Source organism: Oryctolagus cuniculus, chromosome 7 (genome assembly GCF_964237555.1).
Source record: "Oryctolagus cuniculus chromosome 7, mOryCun1.1, whole genome shotgun sequence".
NCBI lineage: Eukaryota > Metazoa > Chordata > Mammalia > Lagomorpha > Leporidae > Oryctolagus > Oryctolagus cuniculus.
The window spans coordinates 144,927,960-144,944,132 of NC_091438.1; the positions used below are offsets into that span (position 1 = coordinate 144,927,960).

Here is a 16,173-nt window from a genome sequence, read left to right on the forward strand (position 1 = left end):
CCCGGGGTCGCCCACTGTTTTTTTTTTTTTTTTTTTTTTTTTTTAAGATTTATTTTATTTATTTGAAAGAGTTACAGAGAGGTAGAGACAGAGAGAGAGGTCTTCCATCTGCTGGTTCACTTCCCAGATGGGTGCAATGGCCAGAGCTGGCTGATCTGAAGCCAGGAGTCAAGAGCTTCTTCTAGGTCTCCCATGCAAGTGCAGGGGCCCAAGGACTGGGACCATCTTACACTGCTTTCCCAGGCCACAGCAGAGAGCTGGACCGGAAGAGGAGCAGCCGGGACTAGAACCGGCGCCCATATGGGATGCCGGTGCTTCAGGGCTTTTAACCCACTGTGCCACTGCACCGGCCCCCCTGCCCACAGGTTTTCTGCTGTCAGGGACAAGGACTTACTGACAACAATGTCCTCTAATTGAGAACAGACCCCAGTCGGAGAGGAACTGCCGGACCACATGGCTGCCTGGAGGTAGGGGGCTTCCAAGACAGATCTGTGCCATGCGGAAGTGGTTCTTGGGACATTCTCAGAAGCAGAGAGGTGGGCCAGCCCACAGAAGGAGCGGAGTTTCAGAATCACAGATCCCAGCCGGAGTTCTGCTCCGCCTCTCAGCTGTGCCCTTGGGCAAGTCGCTAACGTGAGCCTCGGTTTTCCTGTGCGTGAAATGGGATGGATCCAGTCTTGCTCTCGTGAGCATTGAAGGAAGGAGGGAAAGCAGTGAAGGGATGATGGGAGGGGACGGGCCACAGGGCGGGGGCTCGGGGGTATCATGTGGGCCTTAGAGGCAAGAGCGACTCTCGAAACCGGGGTGCCTGCGCTGGCAATTTGCTCCCCCAAATTGCATTGTTACTCTCTGCCGGTTGTGCCCAAGGAGCAGGTGCTCAGGGAGGGAAGTTTCTGTCCTTTAAGCTGGTGACCGGAAAGCAATTTCGGATTCCAGCGAGGTTTTCTGGCGGGGAGGAGGGAGCTGGCCTTGTGGAAACTAGAGCGAGCTTAGTGGGACAGCACCCCAGTGAGGGGTCAGTGCTGTGTCCTCAGCCCGTGGGACCCCAACAGAGCCCTCTCAGTGCCCAGAGGGGAGCTGCTGGGTGTAGAACCTGACACCGAGGCCAGCCCCGACGCTGAGCCATGCCAGGATCTTAGCTCGTCACAACAGGACTGGTCCACCTCCAGAGCTCCGGATCCTTCATCTGTGAAGCAGGGGAGGGTGGGCCGAGAAGTGATGGAAGCAAAGGCCCGGCCCATAGGCCGCCAGCCCTGCCCCGTGGCACGGCCTCGCTCACGGGCTGTCACCCGTCTCCCTCGCCAGTGCTCCACCTTCGCATGCCGTGTGCACTGGGCAGCACTGCCTCCTGCCTTCTCAGTCCCCAGGACAGCCTTCCTCAACTCACATGCAGATCTTACCGAAATGTCGAATCCTGGGGTAGGCACCGGAGCTTGGCAGGTTCAGCTTCCCCCAGGACTTCCGCATCCCGTCACAGTGCCTGGGTTTGAGTCTCACCCTCGTTTCCTGTCCAGCTTCCTGCTAACGTGCCTGGGAAGGCATGATGGCCCAAGTCCTTGGGCTCCTGTCACCCTTATGGGAGACCCAGTAGCGTTCCTTGTTTCGGGCTGCAGCCTGGCTCAGCCCTGGCTGTTGTAGGCATTTGGGGAATAAATCAGGAGATGGAAAATATCTATCTCTGGCCAGCGCCGTGGCTCACTAGGCTAATCCTCCGCCTGTGGCACTGGCACCCCAGGTTCTAGTCCCAGTTGGGGTGCCCGATTCTGTCCTGGTTGCTCCTCTTCCAGTCCAGCTCTGCTGTGGCCTGGGAGAGCAGTGGAGGATGGCCCAGGTCCTTGGGCCCTGCACCTGCATGGGAGACCAGGAGGAAGCACCTGGCTCCTGGCTTCAGATCGACACAGCGAACCAGCCGCAACCCACTGGGTGAACCAACGGAAAAAGGAAGATCTTTCTCTCTGTCTCTCTCTCACTGTCTAACTGCCTGTCAAAAAAAAAAAAATCTCTATCTCTCTCCCTAACCCATAAATATTTTTAAAAATGCAGATTCCACCTATGGCCACACCACCCTGAACGCACCCGATCTCATCTAAAAATGTAGATTTCTGGGGGCGGGGTGCTGTGGTTAAGCGGGTAAAGCCCCGGCCTGCAGCGCCAGCATCCCACATGGGTGCCAGTTCCAGTCCCGGTTGCTCCACTTCTGATCCAGCTCTCTGCTAATAGCCTGGGAAAAGCAGCAGAGGACGGCCCAGGCACCCACGGGGGAGACCCAGATGAGGCTCCTGGCTTTGGTTTGGCTCATCTCTGGCTGTTGCAGCCATCTGGGAAGTGAACCAGTGGATGCAAGATCTCTTTCCCTCCTCCCCCCTCTCTTTGTAATTCTGACTTTTAAATAAGTAAATAAACCTTTAACAACAAAACGTAGATTCCCATGAATCAGCTCCCCGAGGATCTGGTGGCGCAGGTCCAGGGAGCACACGCTGAAAAGCCAGCGCTCAGCTTCACCAACTTTCTCCAAGCCAATGACTCAAATTCAGGTTTCTAGTCCAGACCTCTCCCCAGAACTCTAACTTCCTCTTTTTCTTCTTCCTTTTTAACAGTTATTTATTTATTTGAAAGGCAGAGATACAGAAAGAGAGAGAGAGAGAGAGAGAGAAAGACAGAGAGAAGATCTTCCATCTGCTGGTTCACTCCCCAGATGGCTGCAATGGCCAGGACTGGGCCAGGCTGAAGCCAGGAGCCAGGAGCTTCTTCCGGGTCTCCCACATGGGTGCAGGGGCCCAAGACTCAGGCCATCCTCTACTGCCTCCCAAGCCATAGCAGGGAGCTGGATGGGAAGTACAGCAGCCAGGACTGGAACCCACTGTGTCCTGATGCTGACCTCTCAGATCCCAGCTTCTGAGTCACTTCCCCAGATGGCCTTCCGTGGCCACACAACCCCTCACTCAGGTTGACTCTGCATATGCCTTACCAGGAGCTTACCTTGGTCTGCTAACTGTCCGTTTCTAGGAGGCATGGCCCATGAAAACAATGACTTTGCTCTCTACCTGGCTTCCAGTACCTGGAGCAGGGCCAGAGTACGTGGCCAGAAAACACTGCGAGCAGAGGTTCTCCTCTTGGAGCCTGCTTGCCTGTCATAACCTGGAGAAAACAGGATGGCAACAGGTTCGCAGGGCGCACAGTCAATGAGGCAGGGGCCGGCGTCAGCGCGGCAGTTAAGACGCTGCTTGGAATGCCCGCCTCCTATCTGGAGTGCTGGTTCGAGCCCCACTCTGCTCCACACTTGCTTCCTGCTAATGTGCACCCTGGGAGGCGGCAGGTGACGGCTCAAGTGCTTGGGTCCCTGCCACCCACGCAGGAGACCTGGATGGAGTCCCAGGCTGCTGGCTTTAGTCTGATCCAGTCCTGGCTATTGCAGGAATACGGGGAGTAAACCAGCAGATGGATGATCCCTCTCTCTCTCTCTTTGCCTCTGAAGCAAAATGAAGACAAATAAAAATTGAAAGAAGATTAAATGAGATAAATGCAGTGCCTGGCACTTGGAGCCCAGGGGTTAACAGGACTGTCACTGACACAGTGGGGTGATTACAGCTCGCAACACGGGCGGCATACTCCACGCGGATCTGCAAGAGAGCAGCTGGCAGGCTCCCAACGCACAGAAAAATAAGAGGAAAAAAGCCATAGCTCCACTGTTAGTAAGGCAGCAGTGGGATCCCCAGCCCCCACGACTCCCGCACACTTCCCACATGACCTTGGTGCAGCTGGGCTCACTGCCCCCGGCCCGTTTCCTGTCGCTGCCGAAGTCCCCGACACCCCATAGAGACGAGAGGGCAAATTCAGCCATGAAACGTGGAAGAAGGGAGCTGCTTCATCTTGACCGTTAAGTTTATTAGAAAGGCCGTGGACAGATGAACCCTGAGTTACCAGCTGAGGAAGAAACGAGAAAGCCCCCTGGCCCTGGCGGCCTGCCCTGGCCTCCCAGGAACTCTGTCCGGTGGCGACCCCAGCAGAAGTCCGCCCCAAAGTACTGTCCACGCCCTCTCTCTGCTGGTGCCCGGGGCCAGGAGCCGGCGGGGCCGGGGCCCTCCCCAGCACGATGTGGTCTGGACGCCCCCTGGGAGAACAGAACGGAAGAGGGGCTGACTCGGAACACAGGGAGTTCTGAGAGGCGTTGCGGGGCTGCCTGGAGCTATGTGCAGATGGCGCCGCATGGCCGACCGTGGGGGCGCAGGGCCGGCCTCCAAAGCCGCTCTAAGGAGTCCTGGCCACAGAGCGCCCAGCGTGACTCAGTGTCCCTCCTGAGGCTGTGCTGCCCCTCTCTGCTCCCAGAAAGGCAAATGGATCCTGCAGAAATCCATGGCGGTGGAAGCCGTTGTTTCCTTACAAACAAGGCAGGAGTCTGTACAGTGGATCCGCTTCGGCCAGCAGGGCCGGGGCTGAGAAGTCTGACCTGGGGAGGGACAAGGCACTTCTCACGTCCTCGCCGGGGTGACCTGCGCTGGCTGCCTCCGGGCCGCTCGGGGCTCCGAGTCGCTCTGGCCTCGAGACTCAGGCCTGCTCCCTCGGGCAGGGAAGACACCTCCATCGAGCTAGCACGAGCCTGCGGTCTGGACGCGCTGGGCCCTCACAGGGTGGTGGACGGCAGCTTCCTCACCCGCCGCTGGGCCAGGATGGACGACTCTATGGGCTTCAGCTGCGGGGTGGGCTTGGAGCTGTTGAGCGCGGAGTATGTGGCTGCCATGGCTCCCTGGGAGAGAGGGGGGAGGTGGGTTCACGGGGGTGTGAGAGGCGTGGCGGGGAGGGGACACGTGGCCCAGGGCCGGGACAGTCCCTCCTGGTGTTCCACAGCCCACGCAGATGGCTGCTAACCCAGGCGTGGTGGCATTTCTCAGTTGCTGGTCCCGCCTCTGCCATCAGACTGGATGGGCTTCAGAGGTCAGTGGCTGTGTTCCCCAGAGGCCGGGAGCCCGTGTGGGCAGTGACACCGCTGCATGTTAGCCTGCAGTGCCCCGAGTGCTGGGCTGTCTTTCCTCCCTGCCTCACTGTCCTACCAGTTACGGCATCTCCCGGTTCTGCGACCCCAGTCTCTGCCCAGGCCACCTGGGCCCGCTCCCCACCCGGCTGCCCGGCAGCACGGGCGTGGGGCTGTACCTTCACGAGCTGCAGATCCTGGTGGGACAGCTGGCTCTGGGGGAGCTTGTCCTTCTGCGTGATCCACGGGTGCTGCAGCACCTGCTTGGCTGTGAGGCGCCGGTGGGGGTCCACGTGCAGCATCTTGGACACCAGGTCCTGGGGTGGGGGAGGAGGGAGGGCAGCAGGGCTGCGGCAGCTGCGTCCCACGGGATGGGGGGTGGGGTGGAGGCAACACCTCCCAGCACCTCTGGCGGCAGCCTTGCCACCTGTTCTCCACACAGCCCAGCCTCCCCAGGCGCAGCCAGGGCATCCACTCCTTCTCTGGGCCTCTGCTCTCCGGGCACTTCCTCCATGAATGCCCTTCCTTTTATTTATTTATTTTTAAAAATGTATTTATTGGGTCCAGTGCTGTGGTACAGTGGGATAAGCCTCTGTCGGCATTGTCAGCATCCCATCTGGGCACTGGTTCAAGTCCAGGCAGCTCCTCTTCCAATCCAGCTCTCTGCTATGGAATATCTCTCTGGGATAGCAGTAGAAGATGGGCCAAGTCCTGGGCCCCTGCACCCACATGGGAGACCCGGAAGAAGCTCCTGGCTTCAGATCGGCACAGCTCCATCTGTTGTGGCCATCTGGGGAGTGAACCAGCAGATGGAAGACCTCTCTCTCTCTCTTCTGTCTGTAACTCTACCTCTCAAGTAAATAAATAAAATATTTAAAAAAAACCTTATTTATTTATTTGAGAGTCAGAGCTACAGAGACAGAGAGAGAGACAGAGAAATCTTCCATCTGCTGGTTCATTCCCCAGATGGTAGAAAACAGCCAGTATTGGGCCAGGCCAAAGCCAGGAGCCAGGAGCTTCCTCCAGGTCTCCCATGAGGGTAGCAGGGACCCGGTACTTGGGCCATCTTCTGCTGCTTTTCCCGGGTCTTAGGAGGGAGATGTGTCAGAAGCGGAGAGGCCAGGACACAAACCAGTGCCCTCACCCCTCCCTCTCTCCTTCACGTTCAAAAACCCATGTGGTAAGTGGGGACAGGCCTAAGGGTCGGGTCAGGCAGGCTCAAGTTCAAACGCAACTCTTCCACTCATCAAATGAGTGCCTGGGGCTAGTTATGTTAACTCTCCAAGCCTCAGTTTCCCCTCTGGGAAGCACAGATAAGTACATAAGTGCAGGGCTGTGTTGTCACTACAGTGCTCTACCTGTTGCTACTGCCACTCCTCTGAGAGACCCTCTGCCTGGCAGGGGCTCTGCTCTGGGCCCCCACGGCCCGGCCCCCTGGCCAGGAGCACCCGCCTCTCCCTGCTAACTGCGTCTCCCACCACACTAAGTCAGCATGGTTAGTGGCTGTACTCATGACGCTCTCGGTCCCCCACAGGGTCAGGACACAGGCAGGGCCCATGGACGATCACCACGTTACCCAAACACAGCGGGGCACGGTCTTCCACTGGAGAAAAGAGGCTTTCAAAGAGTTCATGGGAAGCACGCTTTGCGAAAACACTACGCATGCAGTTCAAAGTTCTTATACGAAAACAAACGTCTTCTAATTCCATTTTCCCATGAACTTGTCGAGGTCCCCTCGTACAGCACCGGGGACCCGTGGAACATCCCGTTGGGAGAAACCCGTTCAGGAGCGGCTGCAGAGCCCCGGGACGGCTCCACTCACCTTGGCGGCTTCGGACACTGTGTTCCAGTTGCCCCCGCTGAGGGTGAACTTCCCACTGCCGATGCGGCTCAGGATCTCCTCCGGAGTGTCGCTGGGCCCGTTGGCGAACGGTGTGTATCTGGAGGAAGCCACAGAGGCCGTCTGCCCCTTCGCCTGGGTGCTCCGGGGTGACGCTCCCACAGGCCGGGCTGCGCCTCTGCCACCGGCCAAGCGCCCCCCAGGCCCGATGCGGTGTGGAGGGCGGCCGCACACTCACCCTGCCAGCATGGTGTACAGCAGGATGCCCAGGCTCCAGATGTCACAGCCTTCATCATAGCCCTGGCGCTTCAGCACCTGGAGGGGGCATTAGTCTTAGCGGCCACATTCTCCCCAAAACGGTCCCCGCCATGGGCTGGGTCTTCCCCAGGTATCTGGGCCCAGGTCATACACACACAGGGGTCCTGCACAGCCTGGGGCCTCTGGGAGGGGACCTAAGGAGGCCGGGCCTCTCACCTCGGGTGCCACGAAGTTGGCTGTGTAGCAAGGGGTCATGAGGAGCCCGTTCTCAGCCCGCAGCTGCTTGGCAAAGCCGAAGTCACAGATGCGCAGGCACTCGGGGTTCCCCGACTCGTCCACGTATAGGATGTTGCTGGGCTTGAGGTCCCTGTGCACCACCTAGGGGCAGGGGGCCGCGGTCAGTTCTCGATGTAGGGAGGCTGCTCAGGGATGCAGAGAGGTCCAGCCCAGCTGTCTGGGGCAAGGACGGTCAGACACAGAAGGGGGGTGGGGGGGCTGGAATGGGGGCCTCGCGGCTGCTGCTGTCCCCTACTGGGAATCCCCATGCAGGCGTGGACAAGGTGGCTCGGTTGTAGCCCGCCTAACACCGAACTCCCCATTTCTCGCCTAAAATCTCATCACATAACCTGACCCAGCAGCAACTCCACCCTCGCTGGTGCGTAGGTCAAAGTCCGAGGAGTCATCCCCAAGTCTGTCTTCCCCATTTTCCTCAATCAACGCATCAGCAACCTCTGCTGACTTTCCCGTTAAACCACATCCAGGGAGCGGGCACGCAGCCACGCCCCACACCCGAGTGCTCGTGGTCAGTACCCGGCTCTGGCGCCTAACTCCGGCTTCCCGCTAGTGCAGACCCCGGAGGGCACTGCTGACGGCTCAGGTAACTGGGTTCCCAGCGCCTATGTGGGAGACCTGGATTGAGTCCCCAGTTCCCAGCTTCAGTGCTGGCTGAGTCCTGGCTGTTGTGGGCATTTGGGAAGTGAACCAGCTGATGAAAGTGGCCTGTCTCTTTACCTGCCTCTCAAACAAATAGCAGTTTAAAAATATAGCTATCCAGAGCCCAGCCGTCTCAGCCCTCTCCTGCACCTCCTGAACTGGCCCGGCTGCTCCCGCTTGCACTTCCTCCCGTGAGGGTTAACAAGGACCCTGTGCAACACAAGTCAGAGCTGCCATCGCACAGGGAACACGCCAAGGCTTCCCTTCCTAGGGACCCCCAGCTCCCCCCTGAACCCCCACCCACATCTCTCTGCTGCTCTCTGCTCTCCCAGGACCCCTCTCCCTGCTCGACCTGATCCGCCACATCAGCCTTTTCACTCTTCCTTCAACTGCCAAGCATGCACCTGCCCCTGGAACTTTTACAGGGTTTCCCTCTTTCTGGAAGACTGTCCTCAGCCATCCTCTCTCAGGTCTTGGCACAAATGTCACCTGATCAGTGAGGCCATCCCTGCACCCCAAATACAACACCAACCACCGCTCAGTACTCCTTAGTCTCCTTACCCGGCTTGGTTTTAATCTATGCACCCAGCACCGTCTGATTTTACATCTCACTTATCCTCTGAACCCTCCCACTGGAACGTAAGCTCCCTGGAGTGTTGGGTTCACAACTGTATCCCAGTACTCACAATGCTTCCTGTATTGAACATAGTAGGTGTTCAATAAGTATTGTTCAATAAGTATCAATGATACCCCTAAGACCATAAGCAGATGACTTATTTTTCGGGTCCCCATCTGCTCATCTGTATCCTGAGGGGCTGGGCCACCCCACTTTTCACTTTGCTGCCCCTTCCTCTCTGTGTGGTTCCATTCAGAATCAATCCTGTAGCTGCGAGTACAACGCCTGGAATGCTAACCTGAGCCCAGAATTTTCCCAAGTTCAAGCTCATGTATCACTGGATGTTCCTGAATCACGAACTCGACACGCCCTGCTCTAAACTCATCATGCACCCGCCTGGGAGACCGGAAGGAAGCTCCTGGCTCCTGGCTCAGCTCAGGCCGTTGCAGCCATCTGGGGAGTGAACCAGCGGATGGAAGACCTCTCTCTGTCTTTCCCTCTCTCTGCCTGTAATTCTACCTCTCAAATAAATTAATTAAGTAAAAGTCCCCACAGGTGACTGATGCCTGACCGCCAGTGTGTGTGTGGCGTGGGCGGAGGACATCCTCACGGGCCCTGAGCTGAGAGTCGCAGGCTGGGCGTAAGGTGCAGAGCCAGGCCGGGCAAGAACCCTGCAGAGCAGTCCAGAGGCACAGCTGTGCCTGGGCACCAGAGTTTCTAAAACAGTCAAATCGCCGACCCCGAAACCAGCAAACAGAAACAAACACCACCCCGCGTCCTGCAGGTCAAACGCAGTCAAGCAGCTGTGCTATGGGGCGGCCGGGCAGGTGTCCCGGCGTTGTCATCACAGCTGTGTGGTCTCGGCCGTGTCACTCACCCCTCTAGCCTCAGCCTCCTTGGCTGTGACACGGGGCTCAGTTCCCAGGTTGCAGGAGTGTTTAGCACAGGACTCGGGAAACGGCCCGAGGCCACTGTGGGGCTGGATGTTCAGACACAGTGACTGCTCACAGAGGAGCACTTACAGCAAGAGGGTCAGACGGAAAAGGAAAAGCAGGAGCCCGGGTGAAGAGCACAGACCTTGGAGACCCTGGGTCACTTACTGAGGCGTCCAGAGCCCCGATTCCCTCGCCTATGCAATGGAGAGAATGGTACCTTCCTCATGGCTTTGTTGGACCAACTAAGTGAGTGCAAACGCACAGTAGGGACAGCTGCCAGCAGCAGCAGCAGAGGGTGTGCGTTTAGGCCCCGGTGACCGGGCCACACGAGGTGAGGCTGTCCTGTGTGAATCAAGTTGTTAAAGAGGGACGCCCGAGCCTGGGGCCGCCTCTGCAGAGTCCGTGCCACAGAGGCTGCACCACACGGCTCTTCCTGGCAGGATGCAGACCTCACAGAAACAACCAAGAGGCAGGCGGGCAGCTCAAAAGACTCCACATCGTAAACAAACAGCTCCTGCAAAGATGAAAAGCGCAGACGATCCAATTTTAAAAAGGAACAATGGACGAAAGATTTGGACAGGCATTTCAAAAAAGAGGCTGTCCAAAGGGCAATAAACGTTAGTCAGCAGGGAAATGCAAATTGAGAACACGAGGAGGGAGCAGACGCCGGTGGGTGTCCGGTGTCCCCTGTCGGAGCGTGAGTGCCGGGGCTCAGTTCCTGGCTCCAGGTCCTGACCCCAGCTTCCTGCTAGTGCAGACCCTAGAGGCAGTGGTGATGGCCCGAGCGCCTGGGTTCCTGCCACCCGAGTGGGAGTCTGGGGTGGAGCTCCTGACTTCCGGCTCTGGCGTGGCCCTATGCTGGTTGTTGTAGGCATTTAGGATGTGAACCAGCAGACGGGAGCTCGCTTTCCCTGCCTCTCAGAAACAAAACAAAACTGAAAACCCACAAGAAGAAACTTCCCCACACCTTCCAAAATGGTGACGTTTACAAAGATGGAACACACGCAGTGCGCACAAGCCCTAGCACTTCCGCAGCTTCTGGTAGGAGAGCACTTTGGAAAAAACTGGCAAAATCTACTACAGATGAACATATGCACACGCGGCAGCCCAGCGATTCCACTGCTAGGTGTGCAACCAATATTAACACTTACACATTGCCACCAAGACAGAAGTACCGGAATGTGACAGTAGTGCGATTTGTAATAGTAAAACGTTGGGAACAACCCAGTATCTATTAATGGTGGAACGGACAGTCACACTGTGTGCACATGGTAGAAATCTACTCAGTGAAGAGGAGGCGTGCGTGCAGCCACACCGCAGCAGGAATGGATTCCAAGGACAACACTGATGCAGAAGCCTGGATACAACAGAGAATGTTGACACAGAATTCAGAAACGGGTGAGACTCGTCTATCAGAAGTTGGCTTCAGATGGTACCCAGTGGTGGCCAGCACTCGCAGCCCACATGCCTCTGGCGGGAAGGGCTCACTACCTGGAGGCTCCCCACCCTGGAAGGTTTTTGCTCCGAGCTTCAAATGACCCATGGGTAACTCACTGGCTCAGCTGGCTTCTAAACGTTCTTGGGGTAAGGAAACACAGTTACTGTCTGCCCTGACATGTCTAAACACAAGGCTGCTTGTGTTCATTTCAAAAACCACAGCCTCTTCAAACGTGACCATTAGAAGCACATGTTGGGGCTGGCGTTGTGGGTGGAGCCGCCACCTGCAGTGCCGGCATTCCATGTGGGCACCGGTTCGAGTCCCGGCTGCTCAACTTCCAATCCAGCTCCCTGCTAACGGCCTGGGAAAGCAGCGGAAGATGGCCCAAGTGTTTGCGCCCCTGTACCCATGTAGCAGGGAAGACGCTCCTGGCTCCTGGCTTCAGTCTGGCCCAGCCCAGGCCGTTGCAACCATTTGGGGAGTGAACTAGCAAATAGAAGATTTCTCTCTCTCTCTCTCTCTCTCTCTCTCTCTAATTCTGCCTTTTAAATAAATTACTTATTTGAAAGCATTACACAGAGAGATGAAGAGACAGAGAGAAAGAGAGAGAGAGAGAGAGAGAGAGAAACCACTTGGGTCACCTGCTTTCCCAGGCAGGTTAACAGGGAGCTGGGTCGGAAGTGGAGCAGCTGCATCTTGAACTGGTGCCCATATGGGATGTCGGCGCCGCAAACAGCAGTTTTACCCTCTGCCACAGTGCCAGCCCCAGTAAAATAAATCCTAAAAAAAAGGGGGGGCAGCAGAAGCACATGTGGTACACAAACTGGAGCTCTGGTTACGAGGTATAAAGTTTTTTCTCACAAACTCTAGTGAAATAACGGATCTGGGCAGAGATCATGAAAGGATCAACATGACTGATACAGTGCAAGGTGGTGTCACTGCCCCCACGTGTGTCAGATACACTACATCACAGAGGGGCCACTGCCCACGCGTGTGTCAGATACACTACATCACAGAGGGGCCACTGCCCACGCGTGTGTCAGATACACTGCATCACAGAGGGGCCACTGCCCATGCGTGTGTCAGATACACTACATCACAGAGGGGCCACTGCCCACGCGTGTGTCAGATACACTACATCACAGAGGGGCCACTGCCCCCACGTGTGTCAGATACACTACATCACAGAGGGGCCACTGCCCACGCGTGTGTCAGATACACTGCATCACAGAGGGGGTCACTGCCCACGCGTGTGTCAGATACACTGCATCACAGAGGGGCCACTGCCCACACGTGTGTCAGATACACTGCTCCACGGAGAGGCCGCTGCCCGGGGTGGGGAGCCTCGGCCTCTGAACCCTATTCCCACCTTCCCTCCAAAGACGAAACTGAATCTAATCCAGACTTCAACTGCAGAACAATTTCAGATTACAGGAAACAGAGCCAATGGAGGAACGATGTACGCGATGGCGCAGGCAGCGAGCTGCCCATTCCAGAACGCGGGCCATCCCCGAGGTCAGCTGGTCTCTCCGGGAAGTTGGCAGCCTGGCAAAGCAAAGTCTTTCTATGGCAGTAACATGGGCCCAGAGAGTTCACGGAACTCACCAGAGTGTGCACTTAACATCGGCTTCAATTAAAAGAGACTTAAGGCCGGCGCCGCGGCTCACTAGGCTAATCCTCCGCCTGCGGCGCCCGCACACCGGTTCTAGTCCCGGTCAGGGCGCCGGATTCTGTCCCGGTTGCCCCTCTTCCAGGCCAGCTCTCTGCTGTGGCCAGGGAGTGCAGTGGAGGATGGCCCGAGTACTTGGGCCCTGCACCCCATGGGAGACCAGGAGAAGCACCTGGCTCCTGCCTTCGGATCAGCGCGGTGTGCTGGCTGCAGCTTGCCAGCCGCGGCAGCCATTGGAGGGTGACCCAACGGCAAAGGAAGACCTTTCTCTCTGTCTCTCTCTCTCACTGTCCACTCTGCCTGTCAAAAAAAAAAAAAAAAAAAAGAGAGAGAGAGAAAGAGAGACTTAAGCGGCCAGTGTTGTGGAGCAGCAGGTTAAGCTGCTGCCTGTGACACCAGCACCCCATACGGGCACCGGTTCAAGCCCCAGCTGCTCCACTTCCGATTCAGCTCCCTGCTAATGTGCCTGGGAAGGCAGCAAGAAAAGGTCCAAGTACTTGGGCCCCTGCACCCATGTGGGAGACTGAGATGCAGATGCAGCTCCTGTTTCCTGGCTTCAGCCTGGTCCAGCCCTGGCCAGTGTGGCCATTTGCGGAGTGAACCAGTGGAGGTGATCTCTGCCTCTCTCTTTCTCTGTTGCTCTGCCTTTCAAATAAATAAATAATATCTTTAAGAGAGAAGGGGGGAGAGAGAGAGAGAGAGAGAGAGAGAGAGAGAGAGAGAGACAAGCTGGCTAAGAGATGAATGCAATGCATGAACCTTGCATCACTGTGATCCCAATGAACAGATCACAAGAAGACTTTCTGGAGGGACAGCAGAGGACGCATGGCCGAGGCCTGGGCACCACGTGAAGACAAGTCACGGCCATGCCTTCTGTCTGAAGGAAAAGGCTCACGTCTTTGGTTATAAACACACGTAAGGCGAGGAGAGGCCGGGGCCGGGAGCGCTCTCAGCTACTCCAGGTAGAGATGTTTATGGGTCAGGTAGCGATGTCTACAGCTTCCTCTCATGTGCACCCACAAAAATACAGACACACACACAGACAGACAGAGGGCGGGGGCAGAGGAATGCGGCCGACCGCCAAGAGTTGGCTCATCTCGGGGGAAATGGTCTTCATTGTACTCAAAGGCTGAGAAAAATACTTCAATAAGAAAGGGAGGGGAAAAGGAAGAAAGAAAGGAGGCGGGGAGGAAGGGAGAGCAGCAGCGGGGCTGGTGAGAACCTCCACAACTCCCGCTCAGCTGGGGAGAATGCAGGGTTCACTAGCCCCTTCTTTATGGCGTGGTCCCTGCCTGGTCTGGTCCCATTTCCCGCAGATGCCCACAGGGACCGTGGGGCTTTCCCAGCCAAGCCCCTGGTTTCCTTCCACGGCCACCCTGGGGGCGGAAGCTCCTGTCACCAGACGTTTGCAGAGAATGAATCCGCTCCAGGAGCTGAGGTGGCTTCGCTGGTCTCATGTCCAAGTCTAAGTTAAGAAGCCAAGGCCAGGGGCCAGAGCTGTGGGTTAGCAGATAAAGGGGCTGCCTGCGATGCTGGCATCCCATATGGGCACCGTCTCAAGTCCCGGCTGCTCCACTTCCAACCCAGCTCCCTGCTAATGCGCCTGGGAAAGCAGTGGAGGATGGCCCACGTGCTTGGGCCCCTGACACTCACTGGGAGACCCAGATGAAATTCCAGGCTCCTGGCTTTGGCCTGGCCCAGCCCCAGCTGCTGCAGCCATTTGGGGAGTGAACTAGATGGAAGCTTACTCTTCTCTCTGTTTCTCTCTCTCCCTCTCTGTGTCATTCTGCCTTTCAAATAAATGAACTAAATCTTTTTAAAAAAAAAATAGTAATAATAAACCCTGGCGTGGTGCCTGGCACACAGCAGAGACTGGATAAATGATGGTCTCCCCCCTCCCTCTCACCTGTCCTAGTCTCCCTCGTCAGGCTGGAGTGGAGATGGCTACCTCGGCGCCTGCCCGTGGGTCACGTCCTCTGCTGATGGGGTGACCTGGGCACCCCTGGTGCGGACTCACCCCCTGCGAGTGCAGGTACTCCACGGTCTTGCTGATGGTGTGCAGGACACAGCTGGCCTCCCGCTCCGAGAAGAACTTCTGCCGCAGGATCTTGTCCAGCAGCTCCCCGCCCCGCATCAGCTCCGTCACCAGGTACACGTGTTTGCCGTCGTCATACACCTGCGAGGACCTTACGGTCAGGCGCCGCTGCCCCAGTGCAGGCCTGGCCCCCTCGGACACCAGGTCCCCAGATCGGGGAGGAAGGGCACGGGCCTCAGGCATGCCTTCTGCTCTACGCCCTGCCTGCCTGGGCACCTGTGCCCGCTGGGCAGGGGGATGCGGCCACAGGTCCTGATGAGCAGGACTCTTATCCGTGGGCCAGACCAAGGGATCAAGGCCCCCCGCCCCAGGAGCATGGGGAGGAGAATCAGAAATCAAAGGCCCGAGACAAAATTCTGGAGAGTCCAGCGCTCCAGCACCCACCCGGGCTGGAGGACCCCACTCACGTCTTTCAGCGTGATGATGTTGGGGTGCTGCCCGTACCGCAGAAGAATCTCAATCTCTTCTGAGGGGTCCCGCTTACTCTTGTCAATGACCTGAAGAAAGAGGGTGCAGGTGAGCGAGTCCCAGGGGGATGGATCCCATGGATCCCACTCTGCAAGGCCCCCGAGTCTGAGCCGCACACCCATAGAGCCCCAGGCATCAGCCCTGGGCACCCGGGGTCCCAGCTGCATTGGCCTCAGCCCCAGCCCAGCAGCAGCCTTGTTTAAGACGCGGCCGCAGGCTCACCTTGACAGCGTACTCCGTGTTGGTGGCCTTGTGGACACAGCGCTTGCACACGGAGTAGGAGCCCACACCGATTGTCTCCTTCACCACGTAGCCATCGCTGAAAACAAGGTTCTTCCCATGGAGTTGCTGCGGGAGATGAAGGAGAGCTGACCCTGGGCTCCAGCATGCCAGCGGTCATCCCCAGCACCCAAGGTCTCAGTAGAGATGGCAGAAAGCCCCCAGGGAGAGTCAGAAGGCCTGGGGTGGTGTTGGCTGTGCAACCCTTAGGCAAGAACCTACCCTTCTCTGGGCCTCAATTTTCTTTTTAAAGATTTATTTATTTGAAAGGCAGAGCTACAGAGAAAGAGGGAGAGACAGGGGACAGGAGCTTCCATCTGCTGGTTCACTCCCCAAATGGTCCCAACAGCCTGAGCTGGGCTGATCCGAAGCAGGAGCCAAGAGCTTCATCTGGGTCTCTCACATGGGTTGGGGGGCTCAAGTACTGGCACCATCTTCCACTACTTTCTCAGGTGCATTAGCAAGGAGCTGGATTGGAAGTGGAGCAGCTGAAGACTCAAACTGGCACTCATATGGGATGCCAGCACCACAGGCGGCAGCTTTACCCACTATGCCACATTGGCAGCCCCTGGGCCTCAGTTTTCTATTCTGTGCAGTGGGCACACCTGTAGCCTGTCTGGGCTACAGTCTGCAGTCAGGGGGCAGTGAAGGGGGCAGGCAGGAGTCACAAGGC

General features: G+C 57.2%; 1 protein-coding gene across 5 annotated transcripts in view; it reads right to left on the reverse strand.

The window, feature by feature from the left end:
* Window positions 1-3,864: 3,864 nt before the first annotated feature.
* Window positions 3,865-16,173, reverse strand: part of RPS6KA1 (ribosomal protein S6 kinase A1) — a 38,043-nt gene continuing 25,734 nt past the window's right edge. For all 5 annotated transcript variants that reach the window (XM_051856819.2, XM_051856821.2, XM_051856822.2 and 2 more), the window contains 8 exons: window positions 15,444-15,569; window positions 15,161-15,250; window positions 14,676-14,834; window positions 7,284-7,445; window positions 7,048-7,124; window positions 6,792-6,909; window positions 5,149-5,286; window positions 3,865-4,744 (listed from right to left, as the gene is read on the reverse strand). In XM_051856819.2, coding sequence (XP_051712779.1) covers window positions 4,622-4,744; window positions 5,149-5,286; window positions 6,792-6,909; window positions 7,048-7,124; window positions 7,284-7,445; window positions 14,676-14,834; window positions 15,161-15,250; window positions 15,444-15,569 — 993 coding nt within the window. In that variant the 3' untranslated portion in view covers window positions 3,865-4,621. The remainder of the gene's footprint in view (window positions 4,745-5,148; window positions 5,287-6,791; window positions 6,910-7,047; window positions 7,125-7,283; window positions 7,446-14,675; window positions 14,835-15,160; window positions 15,251-15,443; window positions 15,570-16,173) is intronic.